The 14,653-nt window shown below is 44.8% G+C and overlaps 1 protein-coding gene across 5 annotated transcripts in view; it reads left to right on the top strand.

Moving 5' to 3' along the window:
* The window catches only part of mindy4b (MINDY family member 4B), a 44,186-nt gene extending 37,197 nt beyond the window's left edge, over positions 1 to 6,989 (top strand). For 4 of the 5 annotated variants that reach the window (XR_008724549.1, XR_008724551.1, XR_008724548.1 and 1 more), the window contains 2 exons: positions 2,642 to 5,446; positions 6,042 to 6,989. Coding sequence is in view for 1 of the 5 variants with exons in the window: in XM_055645733.1 (XP_055501708.1) it covers positions 2,642 to 2,784 (143 nt within the window). In the remaining 4 variants the exon portion in view is untranslated. Of the gene's footprint in view, positions 1 to 2,641 lie in introns of all 5 variants that reach the window. The other variant, XM_055645733.1, reaches the window with a different exon arrangement.
* The last annotated feature ends 7,664 nt before the right edge of the window (positions 6,990 to 14,653 follow it).

The following is a 14,653-nucleotide window of genomic DNA, read 5'->3' as shown; positions in this document are numbered from 1 at the left end:
CTCACAGAACGAAGACGCCTGTGCGTGTGTTTGTTTAATGTGTACTTGATGTTACACTCCAAGAAGCACACGGTCCTTCACAAATCAATCAACTTATTCCAATGGCAATGTAACCAAGACGATTTGAGCTGATAGATCTGTTGCAGCCTTCATCCGCCTTCACAGCCGTTGAGTTCAAGATAACTTCATCCGCCGTTGAGTAGGTTGTAGATTGGATGGTTCTTAATCTGGACCCTAATCCTCGACCTTACCACCATGGTGCTTCCAACGTCATCGCTCTCGGAATCATGGGGTCACGCAGTATTGTAGGTTAATTGGCTTTGGTGGAAAATGTTAAATTGTCCCTAGTGTGTGGGGTAGTGCTAGTGTATGGGGTGATTGCTAGTGGAGGTAGTTGAGGCAGGTGCTATCACAACATTTAAGAAACATTTTAGCAGGTACATGGATAGGACGGGTTTAGAGGGATATGGACCAAGAGCAGGCAGGTGGAACTGATGGAGACGGAGCATGTTGGTCAGCATTGGCAAGTTGGGCTGATGTTTATTCAAGTGCGATTACGGATGGGCAATAAATGTTGGCCTTGTGGAGAGATTTTTTAAAAATGCTTTGATTTTCTGGGTTGATGCAGGGTGGGTGTTGGAATTGGGGAGTGGTCTCCATTGATTTCTCAGCGTGAGATTTGCAAGGCATTTCTACACCGCTGCCATTTTTCTTGTATTGTATTTCTCTGCTCTGTCATTAATTTCCGAGCTTCTGTGATTCTACTGCGCTATTCCTATCTGACAAATTATTTTTAGTCTAGAGATATAGCATGGAAACAGGCCCTTTGGCCCACCTAGACCGCACCGACCATCGATCACCCATTCACTAGTTCCATTCTACACACTAGGAGCAATTTACAGAAGCCAATTAACCCACGAACTTTCACGTCTTTGGAGTATCGAAGGAAACCGGAGCACCCAGAGAAAACCAACATGGTCACAGGGAGAACATGCAAACTCCACACGGACAGCACTCGTAGTCAGGATCGGACTCCGGTGTCTGGCGCTGTAAGGCAGCAACTCTACCACTGCGCCACTGTGCTACCCTTTTGTCTAGCCAGTCGCCCTCTCATCTCAAAACCATAAGATTGCGGGATCCAGGGTGTAAAGTGTTAACTTGCACACCCTGGCTCTTGTGTGGTGCTAAAAAACAGACCATCTGCCTGTTGCCATTTGTGGGCAGTAAACATACTTCAAATGCAGAAAGAGATACAAAGTGCTGGTGTAAATCAATGGGTCAGGTAGCATCTCTGGAGAACATGGATAGGCAATGTTTCAGATTGGGGCTTCAGTTACTCCAGCACTTTGTGTCTTTTTTGGGGGAAAACCAGCATCTGCAGTTCCTTGTGTCAAAATTTCAAAAGTAATCTGCAGGTTGTAAAATATATCTGGAAATTCTGAAAGGTGATACATGGGCTTTTTTTCTCTTCTCAATGATATGCTATTTGCACATGTACGGTGAAATGCTTTGTTTTCCATACAACCCGGTAAAATCATACAGCCGACCTCACCTGGGCAATTCACAATTGTCACTGCGCCATCAATGTTACAAAAGATCAAATGTTCTTCACTTCATTCTTTGTCAGATAGTTCATGGACTTAAGCTTTTGTAGGCAATGCTTATTTAATCCCCAATGCAAATAGCTTTATATTCTAATTGCTATTATCTTTAGATTAGTTTTAGTTTAGTTTATTGTAATTATACCGAGATACAGTGGAAAGCTTTTTGTTGCGTGCCATCCAGTCAGCGGAAAGACATACGAATACAATCAAGCCATCCAGTGTACAGATACAGGATAAAGGAAATAATGTTTAATGCAAGATAAAGTCCGATTAAAGTTAGTCTGCGACTATCAAATGAGGTACATGGTAGATCAGGACTGCTCTCTACTTATTGGTAGGATGGTTCAGTTGCCTGATAACAGCTGGGAAGAAACTGTCCCTGAATCGAGAGGTGTGCATTTTCTGGCTTCACTTTTCACTCTTCTCTCCTTATCTCACACTTTTTGTCATTTCATTTCTGACCTTTGTCCAAACCATCTGCCAATCAACCCTAATCCTCCGCCCCCTTATTCTGCATCCACCAATCACTTGCCAGGGTTTGTCCTGTCCCACCTATCATATCCAGCTTTCTCCCTCTTAAATACAATCAGTCTGAAGAAGGGTCCTGACCCGAAACGTCACCTATCCATGTTCTCCCGAGATGCTGCCTGACCCGCTGAGTTACTCCAATGCTTTGTGCCACTTGTAGAAACAAGTGCTGGTTTGCACAAAAGGACACAAAGTGCTAAAGTAACGCATTGGGTCAGGAGACGTCTCTGGAGTACAGGGATAGGTAACATTTCAGGTCGGGACCTTCAGTCCGAAGAAGGGTCCCGACCCGATATGTCATCTATCCATGTTCCCCACATATACTGCCTGACCCGTTGACTTACTCCAAGAAGGGTCTTGACCTGAAACGTCACCTATTCATGTTCTCCTGAGTTACTCCAGCACCTTGAATCTCTTATCTGTTATTAGACCTTGCGCCCGTCTTCTTTTCCTTGCATTTCCAAAAAATTCTCAAACATTCATATTTTCTTTCCCTCCTTGCCTTGTAGATACTCACTCCCATCATTGGGAAGAGGGGATGCACGAGGAGGAAGATGATCCAGAGAAAAGATTTCCTTCGGTGTTGATGACCGTCCGTACTAAGTGGGAAGGAGCTGTTGTGGACTGGAATGGGACTATCCCATTTTACTGAAGCAGGGACATCACCGAACTGTGTTGGGCAATAGCAGGCAATTGGCCAAGCCTGTGGTACTGGGAAACTAGAGATAGGCAACTTCAAATTCACAGTTCCCGAATACGGCACAAATCACATCCCTATTTGATCCCAACATGTGTTTCCATTCTGGCTTTAGACTTTAGAGATACGGCATGGAAACAAGCCTTTTAGCCCACCCAGTCCACGCCGACCAGCGATCACCCTGTGCACTAACATTATCCTACACACTAGGGGAAATGTTACAGAAGCCAATTAACCAACAAACATGTACATCTTTGGAGTGCGGGAGGAAACCGGAGCACCCGGGTCAGGATTGAACCCAGGTCTCTGGCGCTGTAAGGCAGCAACTCGGCCACTGTGCTGCTGTTCTTAGAATTTCTCATCCTTTTCACAAGGGTTGCCTCAGTTGAATCATCAAAAAATTTTATTCCTGCTAACTCACTAAAAGGTTGGACTTTCTATGAGGCACAGCAAATATGCTAGATCCTATAGGACTATCAAATCACCCTGGTAGTTACATCTGCCTCTGCACCCTTCATCTCAAAGGAATTTTCTCACAAACTTGCTGGTAATGGCTTAACAACAGATACCTGGATTTCAGTGATTGGGGGTAACCAGCAAGCCGTCTCTTGATAAGAATTAATGTTAGAATTGGAATATAAACTTTGGAAGGGATGAAAAGGAGGGTGAATTTAAAAAGGATCGACACAATATCAAGTTACAAACACCAAAAGATACTAAGAAAGGAAGAACATTTGGATTCATAGAAAAGATTGAAAATGGACCGGGATATTAAGATTTTACTTTAGTGACACAGCGCGCAAACAGGCCCTTTGGTCCACCGAGTCCACGTCAACCAATTGTAATCCCATGCACTTACAATATAATGCACATGAGGAATAATATGCAAATTTACAGGTCAATTATCCTACAAACTCCGTCTCTGGAGTTTGGGAGGAAACCGGAGCATCCGGCGTAAACCTGCATGGTCACAGGGAGAACATACAAACTCCGTACAGATGGCACCCGTAATCAGGATCAAACCCGACTCTCTGAGGTTGTAAAGTAGTAACTCTACTGCTGCGCCTCTTTGCCACCCTGATATAGAAAAATATCTTTAAAATTTGAAAATTTTAAATGTCCCACTAAAATTCAAAATATGAAGGAATATGCCGCTACACTTTGAATAGTTGTGCTTCAGTCTCAGAGAGGTTAACTAACTGTTGTTAAACACTAAAGATATTATTGCTTACACTTATAATGGCAGGAATTAACTATCTGAGGCAAGCTTAATACTGAATTACTGCAAAAATAATGTTAATAATGAAATTCTGTTTCATTAAGTTTCTCATTTAATACTATAAGCTAGAATATTTTGACCAGTTACAATCTTCAGTTGATACTGATTGTCCTCCAGACATTGCTATGCAGAATATAGAAAAGTACAGTATAGGTAAGGCCCTTCGGCCCACAATGTTAGTGATGAACTTGATGCCAAGATAAACTAATCTGCCTGCACATGATCCATACCTCTCCATTCCCTGCATATCCATGTTCCTGTCTAAAAGCCTCTTAAACGACACTATCATACCTGCCTCCACCACCACCCCTGGCAGTAGTTCACAGGCACCCTCCACTCTTTGTATTAAAAATTACCCCTCACATCTCCTTTAATCTTTGTCGCTCTCACCTTACAGATCACGTGGGGAACCTAATTCTTGAATTTCCAAGAATTGCAGTTGAAAGGAAATTAAACACTGAGGAAGATTGTGAGGAACAGGAAATTAAAAAAGTTATGTCGTACAAAATCTAAAGGGAAAGAAACAGTATTTACAAAGTTAATGGCTTATTATGCTTTATTATGTGAGGACAGATCTGTCTCCACCAGTACTGTACCCCCGTGTTATACAGTAGTAGACCTGTCCCCACTGGTAATGTATCCCAGTGTTATACAGCAACAGACCCGTCCCCACTGGTGCTATACCCCAATGTTATACAGTGACAGACCCTCCACCCCCCCAGCAGTATTGTACCCCAGTGTTATACAATGACAGACCTGTCCCCTCCAGTACTATATCCCAGTGTTACACAGTGACAGACCTGTCCCCTCCAGTACTATATATCCCAGTGTTACATAGAGACATATCTTAGTCCATTAGTTCTGCGACCACCTGCAATATACCCCAGGGTTATATAAAGATAGACTAGGTGTATTTTGTTAATATTCTACAGAACCTAGATGGATCAAGGAACTGAGACACAGTTCAGTCATGATCCCACTGAATGCTTCAATAGACTCGAGAGTTCAAATTTCCTCTTCCTGGTTTCATGTTACTAAACCCAGGAGAAGATTCATAGCAGCATTAAATATATTTGCGTTTTGTGAAAGAGAAGTTTTTTGGTCATTGTTTTTTTTTTTAAATGTGGACATAAAGCAGAGGATTTTGTTTGTCTCACAGACTGTAATTGTCAAAGAAGTAAGAGTCTGTTATCTTCAGAGTGAACGCTGGGAAGAAGTGCCTTGTGAGTGCGGATGTGTTGGTGACAATGGCCCGAGTCTAAGGGATGGACAATTGGAAACAAGAGACCATACAAATCAAACCTTCAAGAATTTTAAATACTGTATGCATATACATGGGTATAATATAACCATATAACAATTACAGCACGGAAACAGGCCATCTCGACCCTTCTAGTCCGTGCCGAACACATAATCTCCCCTAGTCCCATATACCTGCGCTCAGACCATAACCCTCCATTCCCTTCCCATCCATATAACTAGCCAATTTATTTTTAAATGATAAAAACGGACCTGCCTCCACCACCTTCACTGGAAGCTCATTCCACACAGCTACCACTCTCTGAGTAACGAAGTTCCCCCTCATGTTACCCCTAAACTTCAGTCCCTTAATTCTCAAGTCATGTCCCCTTGTTTGAATCTTCCCTACTCTCAGTGGGAAAAGCTTTTCCATGTCAACTCTGTCTATCCCTCTCATCATTTTAAAAACCTCTATCAAGTCCCCCCTTAACCTTCTGCGCTCCAAAGAATAAAGTCCTAACTTGTTCAACCTTTCTCTGTAACTTAGTTGCTGAAACCCAGGCAACATTCTAGTAAATCTCCTCTGTACTCTCTCTATTTTGTTGACATCCTTCCTATAATTAGGCGACCAAAATTGTACACCATACTCCAGAATTGGCCTCACCAATGCCTTGTACAATTTTTAACATTACAGGTAGACAGTCAGAACCTCGTTCCCCAGAGTGGAAATGTCCAGCACTAGAGGGTTATGTGGCAATGAATTCCACAGAGTCACCACCCTCTGAAACTCTTCCTCATCTCCTCTCTAAAGGTACATCCTTTTATTCTGAGGCTGTGCCCTTTGATCCTAGACTCTCCCACTTGAGGAAACATCCTTTCCACATCCACTATATCCAGGCCTTTCACTATTCTGTAAGTTTCAATGAGGAGCTCCCTCATCCTTCCAAACTCCAGCAAGTACAGGCCCAATGCCGTCAAACGCTCATTATATGTTAACTCAAGTATTTCTGGGATCATCCTTGTAATGATCAGTAACATTTAGTTGGTTCAGTAGCATTTACATTACTAACACTAAGTATTCTGAATCCACTATCAATCAAGTTGATGCAACTTTATCAGATGAGGAGATTTGCCGATCCTTGATCAACAAAAGTCAATTTCAAGCCTTTTAAATTGCTTTGTATGAACTTTATCTCCTTTTCAAACTAATACAGTATTTCTCCCATAGATGGCACTAAACAGCCGCTGTGTTAAGATTTAATAAATAATTGCTTTAACACAGTCTTCTGCAGTGACACTGCATCAGTGATTACCAAATTCTGCAGCATTTCAGGGGGAAGGGAAAGAGCCTTAGTCAAGTTATACTCACGCTCAGCCAAGTCAAATTAACGTTGCAAGTTCCTGAAATCCATCCAGCTGCAACCTCCTGTGTTATATAGTAATCGATCAACAACGGAGGCTTTGGAATAGCTCATTTCAAGCTCATTTCAAGTCCATTTCTTCTCACCCCTCTTATTTCTCTGCTTTCGCCCTGAAGTTCTAGGGTAAGGGAATCAAGTCAAGAGTGTTTTATTGTCATTTGTCCAAGACAGAACAATGAAATTCTTACTTGCAGCAGCACAACAGAATATGTAAACATAGTACTCTGTAAACAATAAACAAAAAGTTAATAAACAAAAAGTTCAGTATACACACACACACACATATAAGCTGAAGTAACTTGGCAAGACAGACAGCATCTGGAAAGAAGGAATGGGTGAAGTTCAGGTCGAGACCCTTCTTCAGACTAGTTAGGGATAAGGGAAACAAGAGATATAGATGATAATGTAGGGAGATAAAGAACAATGAAAGAAAGATATGCAAACAAGTAATGATGATAAAAGAATCAAGCCATTGTTAGCTGTTTGGAGGGTGAAAATGAGAAGCGAGTGCAACTTAGGTGGGGCAGGGATAGAGAGAGAGAGGGAATGCTGGGGTTACTTGAGGTTAGAGAAATCAATATACATACCACTAGCCCAGTGGTGTGTGTGTGTGTGTGTGTGTGTGTGTGTGTGTATGTGTGTATATATACATATATAGATATATTCATTCAAGAAAGAACCAGTGAGAGAGGACGTTGCTGAACACTCGTACTTTAGAGAACTTCTCCAAAGTAAAGTCTGAAAAAGGGTCTCGACCCGAACCGTTACCCATTCCTTCTCTCCAGAGATGCTGCTTGTCCCAAAATCATGGAGTAACTCAGTGGGTGAGGCAGCATCTCTGGAGATCAAAGGTAGACACAAAATAGTGGAGTAACTCAGTGGGTGAGGCAGCATCTCCAGAGATGTGCCTGCCTTCGATACTCCAGCGATGCTGCCTCACCCGCTGAGTTACTCCAGCATTTTGTGTCTACCTCCTATATATTTATACAGACGAACACACACACATTATATATATATATATATATATAATACAACAATTATAGTGCAAAGACAAAACCAATCTCCGCCGGCATCTCCCTCCACCTGCTCTCTGATTCCCGGTATTTAGGGGTGAGCAGGGGCCGGGCTCGAAGGCTTCCCTCTCCGGGCGAGTCCCCAGGCCCGCTGTTGGGATAAGGCCGTGGCTCGGCAGGAGCCCTTCTTGCCGGGAGATGGACTTTATGGCTTATCCTTCAACATTTTTTCTCTTGAGATCATTGATCTTTGATCAATTGTAACAATTACCTGGCTTTACCTTTTCTAAATTAAAGATAAATATTTCTGCTAACAAGAGCAAGAAAAAGGATTCTCCATGTAATTCTCTTGGAAAGGGAATCATTTGGTTCATGTAGCAGGGTATTGGATCAGCATTTATATTATTTATTTATAGAGTCCGGCACCAATTTTTGCTTGAATACACACGACTTTATAAACCAGATACAAGTCCACCACCCATTTTACGGCAACTGGTGATCTGGCACCTCCTTTAATCTGGACAAAACTATGGGAGCGCATTTGGAATCCCCACTGGAAGTCCCCCCAAAAATGTGGCACCTGGGGTAGGTGAGGCAGCCAATCTTGACCTCATTTGGACTTCCGCGGCCGATCAGCGGGTTGAATCTTCCCCTTGTCACCAGGGCTCTGGACCAGCATGGCCGAAACCAGGAGATTTGTTCCCTTATGCCCCTGTCCCACTTAGGAAACCTGAACGGAAACCTCTGGAGACTTTGTGCCCCACCCAAGGTTTCCGTGCGGTTCCCGGAGGTTTTTGTCAGTCTCCCTACCTGCTTCCACTACCTGCAACCTCTGGCAACCACCTGCAACCTCCAGGAACCGCACGGAAACCTTGGGTGGGGCGCAAAGTCTCCAGAGGTTTCCGTTCAGGTTTCCTAAGTGGGACAGGGGCATAAGCCGACTTCCGAGGCCGAGTTTGCAGGCCAGTATCTCGGCTCTTCGGCTGCCTAAATGGACTGTTCCAGTGCCGTTGGAGGCCATGACCTCTGTTGGTCCAGCAAAAAAGATAATCCAGAAAAGCTCTGGAACCAAGGATGCCAGAATATTGGTGGTGGACCGGTATTGTAAAGCAACAGTCTAAAATATATACTCAGGTTTTCAAAGTGGGTCTGAAACCCTCAACATCTTGAACACAGATGCAACTGAGCTGTGGCTGTCCATTAGGTCTGCGTTTACCGAACTACTAAACTGAAGAAGGGTCTCGATTCGAAACATCACCTATCCATATTCTCCAGGGATGCTGCCTGACCCGATGAGTTACTCCAGCACTTTGTATCCTTTTATGTATTAAACAGCATCTGCAGTTCTTGGTTTCTACTAACATACAGAAGAGTGGCTCTGGTTCATAGTGCTAATCCATGGATTGGAGTTAATATTTGTAGTGTGTTGCTTCAAAGATGCAATCAATACATTTACTATGTTCAATTAGACAAACACTTAGATTGATTGATTGAAAGGGACAGCATGGAAACAGACCCCTCGACCCACCGAGTCCACACTGACCATTGATCTCCGATCACACTAGTTCTATGTTATCCCACTTTCTCATCCACTTGCTACACACTAGAGGTAATTTTTACAGAGCACAAATAACCTACAAACCCGCACGTCTTTGAGATGTGGGAGGAAACCGGAGCACCTGGAGGAAACCCATGCGGTCACAGGGAGAACGTGAAAACTCCACAAAGACAACATCCGAGGTCAGGAACAAACTCAGGTCTCTGGCACTGTGAGGCAGCAGCTGTTCCAGCTGTGCCACTGTGCCGCCCTGTTACTGCTCCTGAAATATATTCCTTAGTGAATGCTGTACGATGATGGTGTTGATCTGAACTGTGACTCCATCACCCTCCCACTGTGGTTCATTAGTTCAGGCACCTTCCAGAGCTAGAACCGTCCAGTCAGTCTCCTGTGACTGCTCTACCATTCAGTGAGTCCGTATTTAACCTTATATTTAAACTCAGCATTCCAGTATTATCACTATGGCACTTAATTCAGAGTCCTAGTTTCCACTGAGTAAGTGATTAAAGGACTCTATTCCTTGGACCACAGGAGGTTGAGGGGTGATCTTATAGAGGTGTACAAAATAGAGGTGATCTTATAGAGGTGTATAAAATCATGAGAGGAATAGACCAGGTAGACGCACAAAGACTCTTGCCCAGAGTAGGGAAATCGAGAACCAGAAGAAATAGATTAAAGGTGAGGGGGCGTAAGATTAAATAGAAACCTGGAGGATAACTTTTTCATGCAAATGTTGGTGGGTGTATGGAACGAGCTGCCAGAGGAGGTAGTTGAGGCAGGTACTATCGTAACTTTTAAGAAACCTTTAGACAGGAACATGGATAGGACAGATTTGGACAGATATGGGCCCAATGCAGGCAGGTGGGACTAGTGTAGATGGGACAGGTTGGCCGGTGTGAGCAAGTCGGGCCGAAGGGCCTGTTTTTATGCTGAAGGACTCTATGACTATTTTTTCAATTCTTATCTGTCTCCTTCCCTAGAACATAGAACAGTACAAAATGTGTAATAAGGAACTGAAGAGGTCTGTAAAGGGGTTCCGACCTGAAATGTTACTCATACTTTTTCTCCAGAGATGCTGTCTGACCCATTGAGTTACTCCAGCACTTTGTGTCTATCTTCGGTATAAAGCAGTGCAGCAGAGCAACAGGCTCTTTGGCCCACAATGTCTGTATGCCAGGATAAACTAATCTCCTCTGCTGCCACATGATCTATATCCATCCATTACCTGAATATCCATGTGCCTATCTTAAAGCCTCACAAACTCCACTATCGTAACTGCCTCCACGACCACCCCCAGCACTCCGTGTAGAAAAAACTTGTCCCACACATCACCAATAAATTCTTCGTTCATGTGACCTGGTCAACACATCCATTCCCCATTCAAAACTGCTGTGGCAGATTCAGATTTTAGACTTTAGGGAAACAGGCCCTTTGGCCCACTGAGTCCATGCCGACAAAAAATCATCCCATACCCTAGCACTATCTTACACACTAGGGACAATTTTACAACTTATCGAAGTCAATTAACCTACAAACCAGTACATCTTTGGAGTGTGGGATGAAACCGGAGCATCGGGAGAAAACCCACATGGTCACAGGGAAAAGTCCACACGGACAGCACCCAGATTCAGGATCGAACACAGGTCGCTGGCGCTGTGAGGCAGCACCACCATGTCAACATAGAAACATAGAAAGTCCGTGCAGGAGTAAGCCATTTGCACCCTTCGAGCCAGCACCGCCATTCAATATGATCGTGGCTGATCATCCAGAATCAGAATCAGATGCAAATAAAGCCTCTGGTCCAGATGGCATCTCTCCAAGAATACTTAAATTGTGTGCTGAACAAGTGGCACCCATTTTGCAAATCATCTTCTCCCAGAGTGTTCAGACAGGTGAACTACCTCATGATTGGAGGCAAGCCAACATCACTGCTTTATTTACGAAAGGCAGTGGAACTGACCCTGCAAATTACCGGCCGTCCACCTCAGTTTGTTGTAAACTATTAGAGCATGTCATCTATCCAGGGGCGGAAATCCCCGTGGGGGGCCAGGGGGGACACGTCGTCCCCCCCCCCCCCCCCCCCCCCCCCCCGTTTTGAGAGGTGGGGGGACGATCCGCCCCCCCCCCCCCCCCCCCCATCCCATTTTTTGTAATCCGGATTTTAAAACTCCGTGAAAATCTCTGCTTTCCGCGAGACAGTGGAGGTGGGACTGATGATCGAGGGAGGGCGCCGATTGGACGAGAGAGACATCGGTGAGCAGGCAATGGGGGCGGGACATGATGATTCAGCGTGGTGATTGGAGGAGGGAGACGTCCGTGGAGCAAAGATCATAGAGCGGAGCTTGAATTGCATGCCCAGGTCATAAGGTCACAAGTAAAAAACACTCTCAGCAGCCCTGGACACAGACCTGAGCCTCATCCGCAGCCGGGATCGATCCTGTGTCTCCGGCGTTGCGATCGCTGCCAAACCGCCACTGGACTGTCCCCGTCCCCACCCGAGTGCCCCCACATGCCCGGGGGTGGCCAGAGACGTCGTGGGTCAGACGGGAGCGGTGCCCTCAGGCCCACAGCCAGCGCAGAGAAGCTAAACTATGCCTGTCCCGCCAGGTTAACCTACAGCCCTGCCTAGACTTACGGGAACGACGGCGCAGGCTTACGGAGAAGCAGCGCTAGCTCCACGGTTCCGGACTGGTGTCCCGTCAGTCCAGGCAGGGCTGTAGGTTAACCCGGCGAGACAGGCAGAGTTGAGCTGCATTTAGCGCTGCTTCTCCGTGCTGGCCATAAGCCTGGACCGTCATTCCCGTAATTACCATCCACAGGGCCCTCGCGTGTGTGCGTGAGTGTGTGTGTGTGTGTGCGACAGTGTGCGCATGCGTGCGCGGCAACCATGAAATTGTGTCCCCCCCGGTCCCCCCCATGTTTTGATAGCGATTTCTGTGCCTGCATTTATCGACACAACATGGGACACCTAGAGAGAAACTAAATCCTCAGTCATACTCAGCATGGTTTCCGGGCCAGACGATCATGTGAATCCCAGCTGATAATTACAATTCACCAAATCTTCAGCTCTGTGGAAGAAACCAAACAAGTGGACACAGTGCTGCTGGTTTTTGTAAAATCTTTTGACACCGTTCCACATCAGAGGCTTCTTCACCGTCTAAAACACTTTGGTGCGGAGGGCTCACTTCAGTCCTGGATAACTAGTTTTTTAACTGACAGGAAGCAGTCGGTTGTAGTCCAGGGAACATCCTGAAAACCAGCCCATGTCGACTTTGGCGTACCACAGGGCACTGTGCTGGGACCGCTGCTGTTTTTAGTCTACATTAACAATCTCCCAGATAACATCACATCCAAGGTCTGCCTCTTCGCCGATGATTGCGTGGTTTATCGACTGATGATTGTCTGATGCTTCAAAAAGATCTGCGCTCATTGGAGAGATGGGAGAAGAAATGGCAAATGGTTTTCAAACCAGAAAAATGTACTGCCATGTTTACTAGGAAACCTAAACCAAACCATCATTCCTACACATTCTCTGGACATCAGCTAGAGGCAGTTTCTAGTCATAAACACTTAGGAGTTACTTTGCCTGCAAACATGAAATGAAACAAGCCTGTGGAAGGGGCAACAGCCAAAGCCAGCAGTCATCGGCTTTCTACGTCGCAATCTGCAAAGTGCACCCAAATAAGTTAAGATCCAAGCATATAAAAGCCTTGTATGTCCACATGTTGAATAGTGCTGCTCCGTGTGGGATCCTTTCACAATAAGATCCAGACAGTGCAAAACAGAGCAGCAAGGTTCACATCTAACAACTACAAATGGCAGAGCTCAGTCTCCAGCATGATAAAGCACCTTCAACTTCATCCACCTACTACTCGTTGCAGGTTCATCAGACTGACAACATTCCACAAGATCAAGAATACCAGTATTGATTTAAAGATGGAGGACCACATCCAGTTAATCCAAGCACCCACAGGCATGTCAACCAGAAGCTACCAACCTGGAAATTATTTCATTCCGCACAGCACTTCATTAGCACGCTCTAACTTGTTTTTCTTCAAGACAGGAAGGGATTGGAATACCCTACCAGCCAGCATCAGAGATCTCCAAAACATCAACACATACAAAAATGCACTCCAAAAGCAAGCATTCAGCGTACTACATCCAGATCCAGAGTACCCTGTTCCTGCTTTCTCCCCCACATCCCTTGATTCCGTTAGTCCTAAATGATCAGACAATTTCCATACGTGAGATATCAGCTATTTGTGAGAGCTTGCTCCATCCTGATTGATTAGTGAGTTTCTTAAAGTCAACAAGGTGGCACTTCAGAAGAAGTACCTCATTAGCTGTAAACTAATTTGCTTTATTTAGCACAGTGGGCCCGAAAGACAGGCGACTCTCTGCGTGCTGGTCCCAGAAGTGGATTTGCAAACATTCATTACAATTGCTCCACTCTTTTAAATCTATCTACTGGACTTAATCTTGCACTAAACGTTATTCCCTTTCTCTTGTATCTATACACTGTGGACGGCTTGATTGTAATCATGTATATTTTTTCGCTGACTGGATAGCACGCATGGAGAATCACTTTGTGTCTTCTTTACACTGGATAGACTGACGTCACTCTCTTCTGGAATGGAAGAATTTTGGCACCTTAATTCTATTTATATCTATTCCAACTGCCGATTTGAAATTCAACGTCTATAGAGTAAAACACAAAGAGGTGGCTGAATTCAACATCGGTGGTCGGAATGGACAGGTGACATTTTGGGTTGGGCTGGAGAAGGCTCCCGACCTGAAATGTCGCCTGTTCATTCCCTCCACAGATACTGCCTGACCCGTTGAGTTCCTTCAGCGCTTTGTGTTTTGCTCAAGATTTCAGCATCTGCAGTTCCTTGTCTATGGGACTGATGCGCTACAATGCTGAGAACTATATTCTGAACTCTCTATATTCCTGGTCTGAAGAAGGGTCCAGATCCAAAATGACATCTATCCGTGTTCTCCAGAGATGCTGCCCGACCCGTTGAGTTAACTCCATGACTTTCCATGTCTATCTTTGGTAGAAAGTAGTATCTGCAGTTCCTTGTATCTACCTATCCAATTACACCAGAGATGCTGCCTGGCCCTCTAAGTTACTTCAGCATTTGTATCTACCTTTGGTATAAAGCAGCACATTTTATTATTTACTTCTACGCATTGCTGGTTTGTGTTCTCCCGTTGTATGGCGTATTTATTTTATCAGTGCAGGACGCTGTTGTTGAATGCTGTGGGAGGAAGGGGTTGGGATTCACGTGACGTAGGGGGCGGGGGGTTCCCT

The sequence above is a fragment of the Leucoraja erinacea genome, chromosome 14 (assembly GCF_028641065.1).
Source record: "Leucoraja erinacea ecotype New England chromosome 14, Leri_hhj_1, whole genome shotgun sequence".
NCBI lineage: Eukaryota > Metazoa > Chordata > Chondrichthyes > Rajiformes > Rajidae > Leucoraja > Leucoraja erinaceus.
Note: the sequence above shows the minus strand (reverse complement) of the source record. Positions and strands in the feature narration are given on the sequence as shown.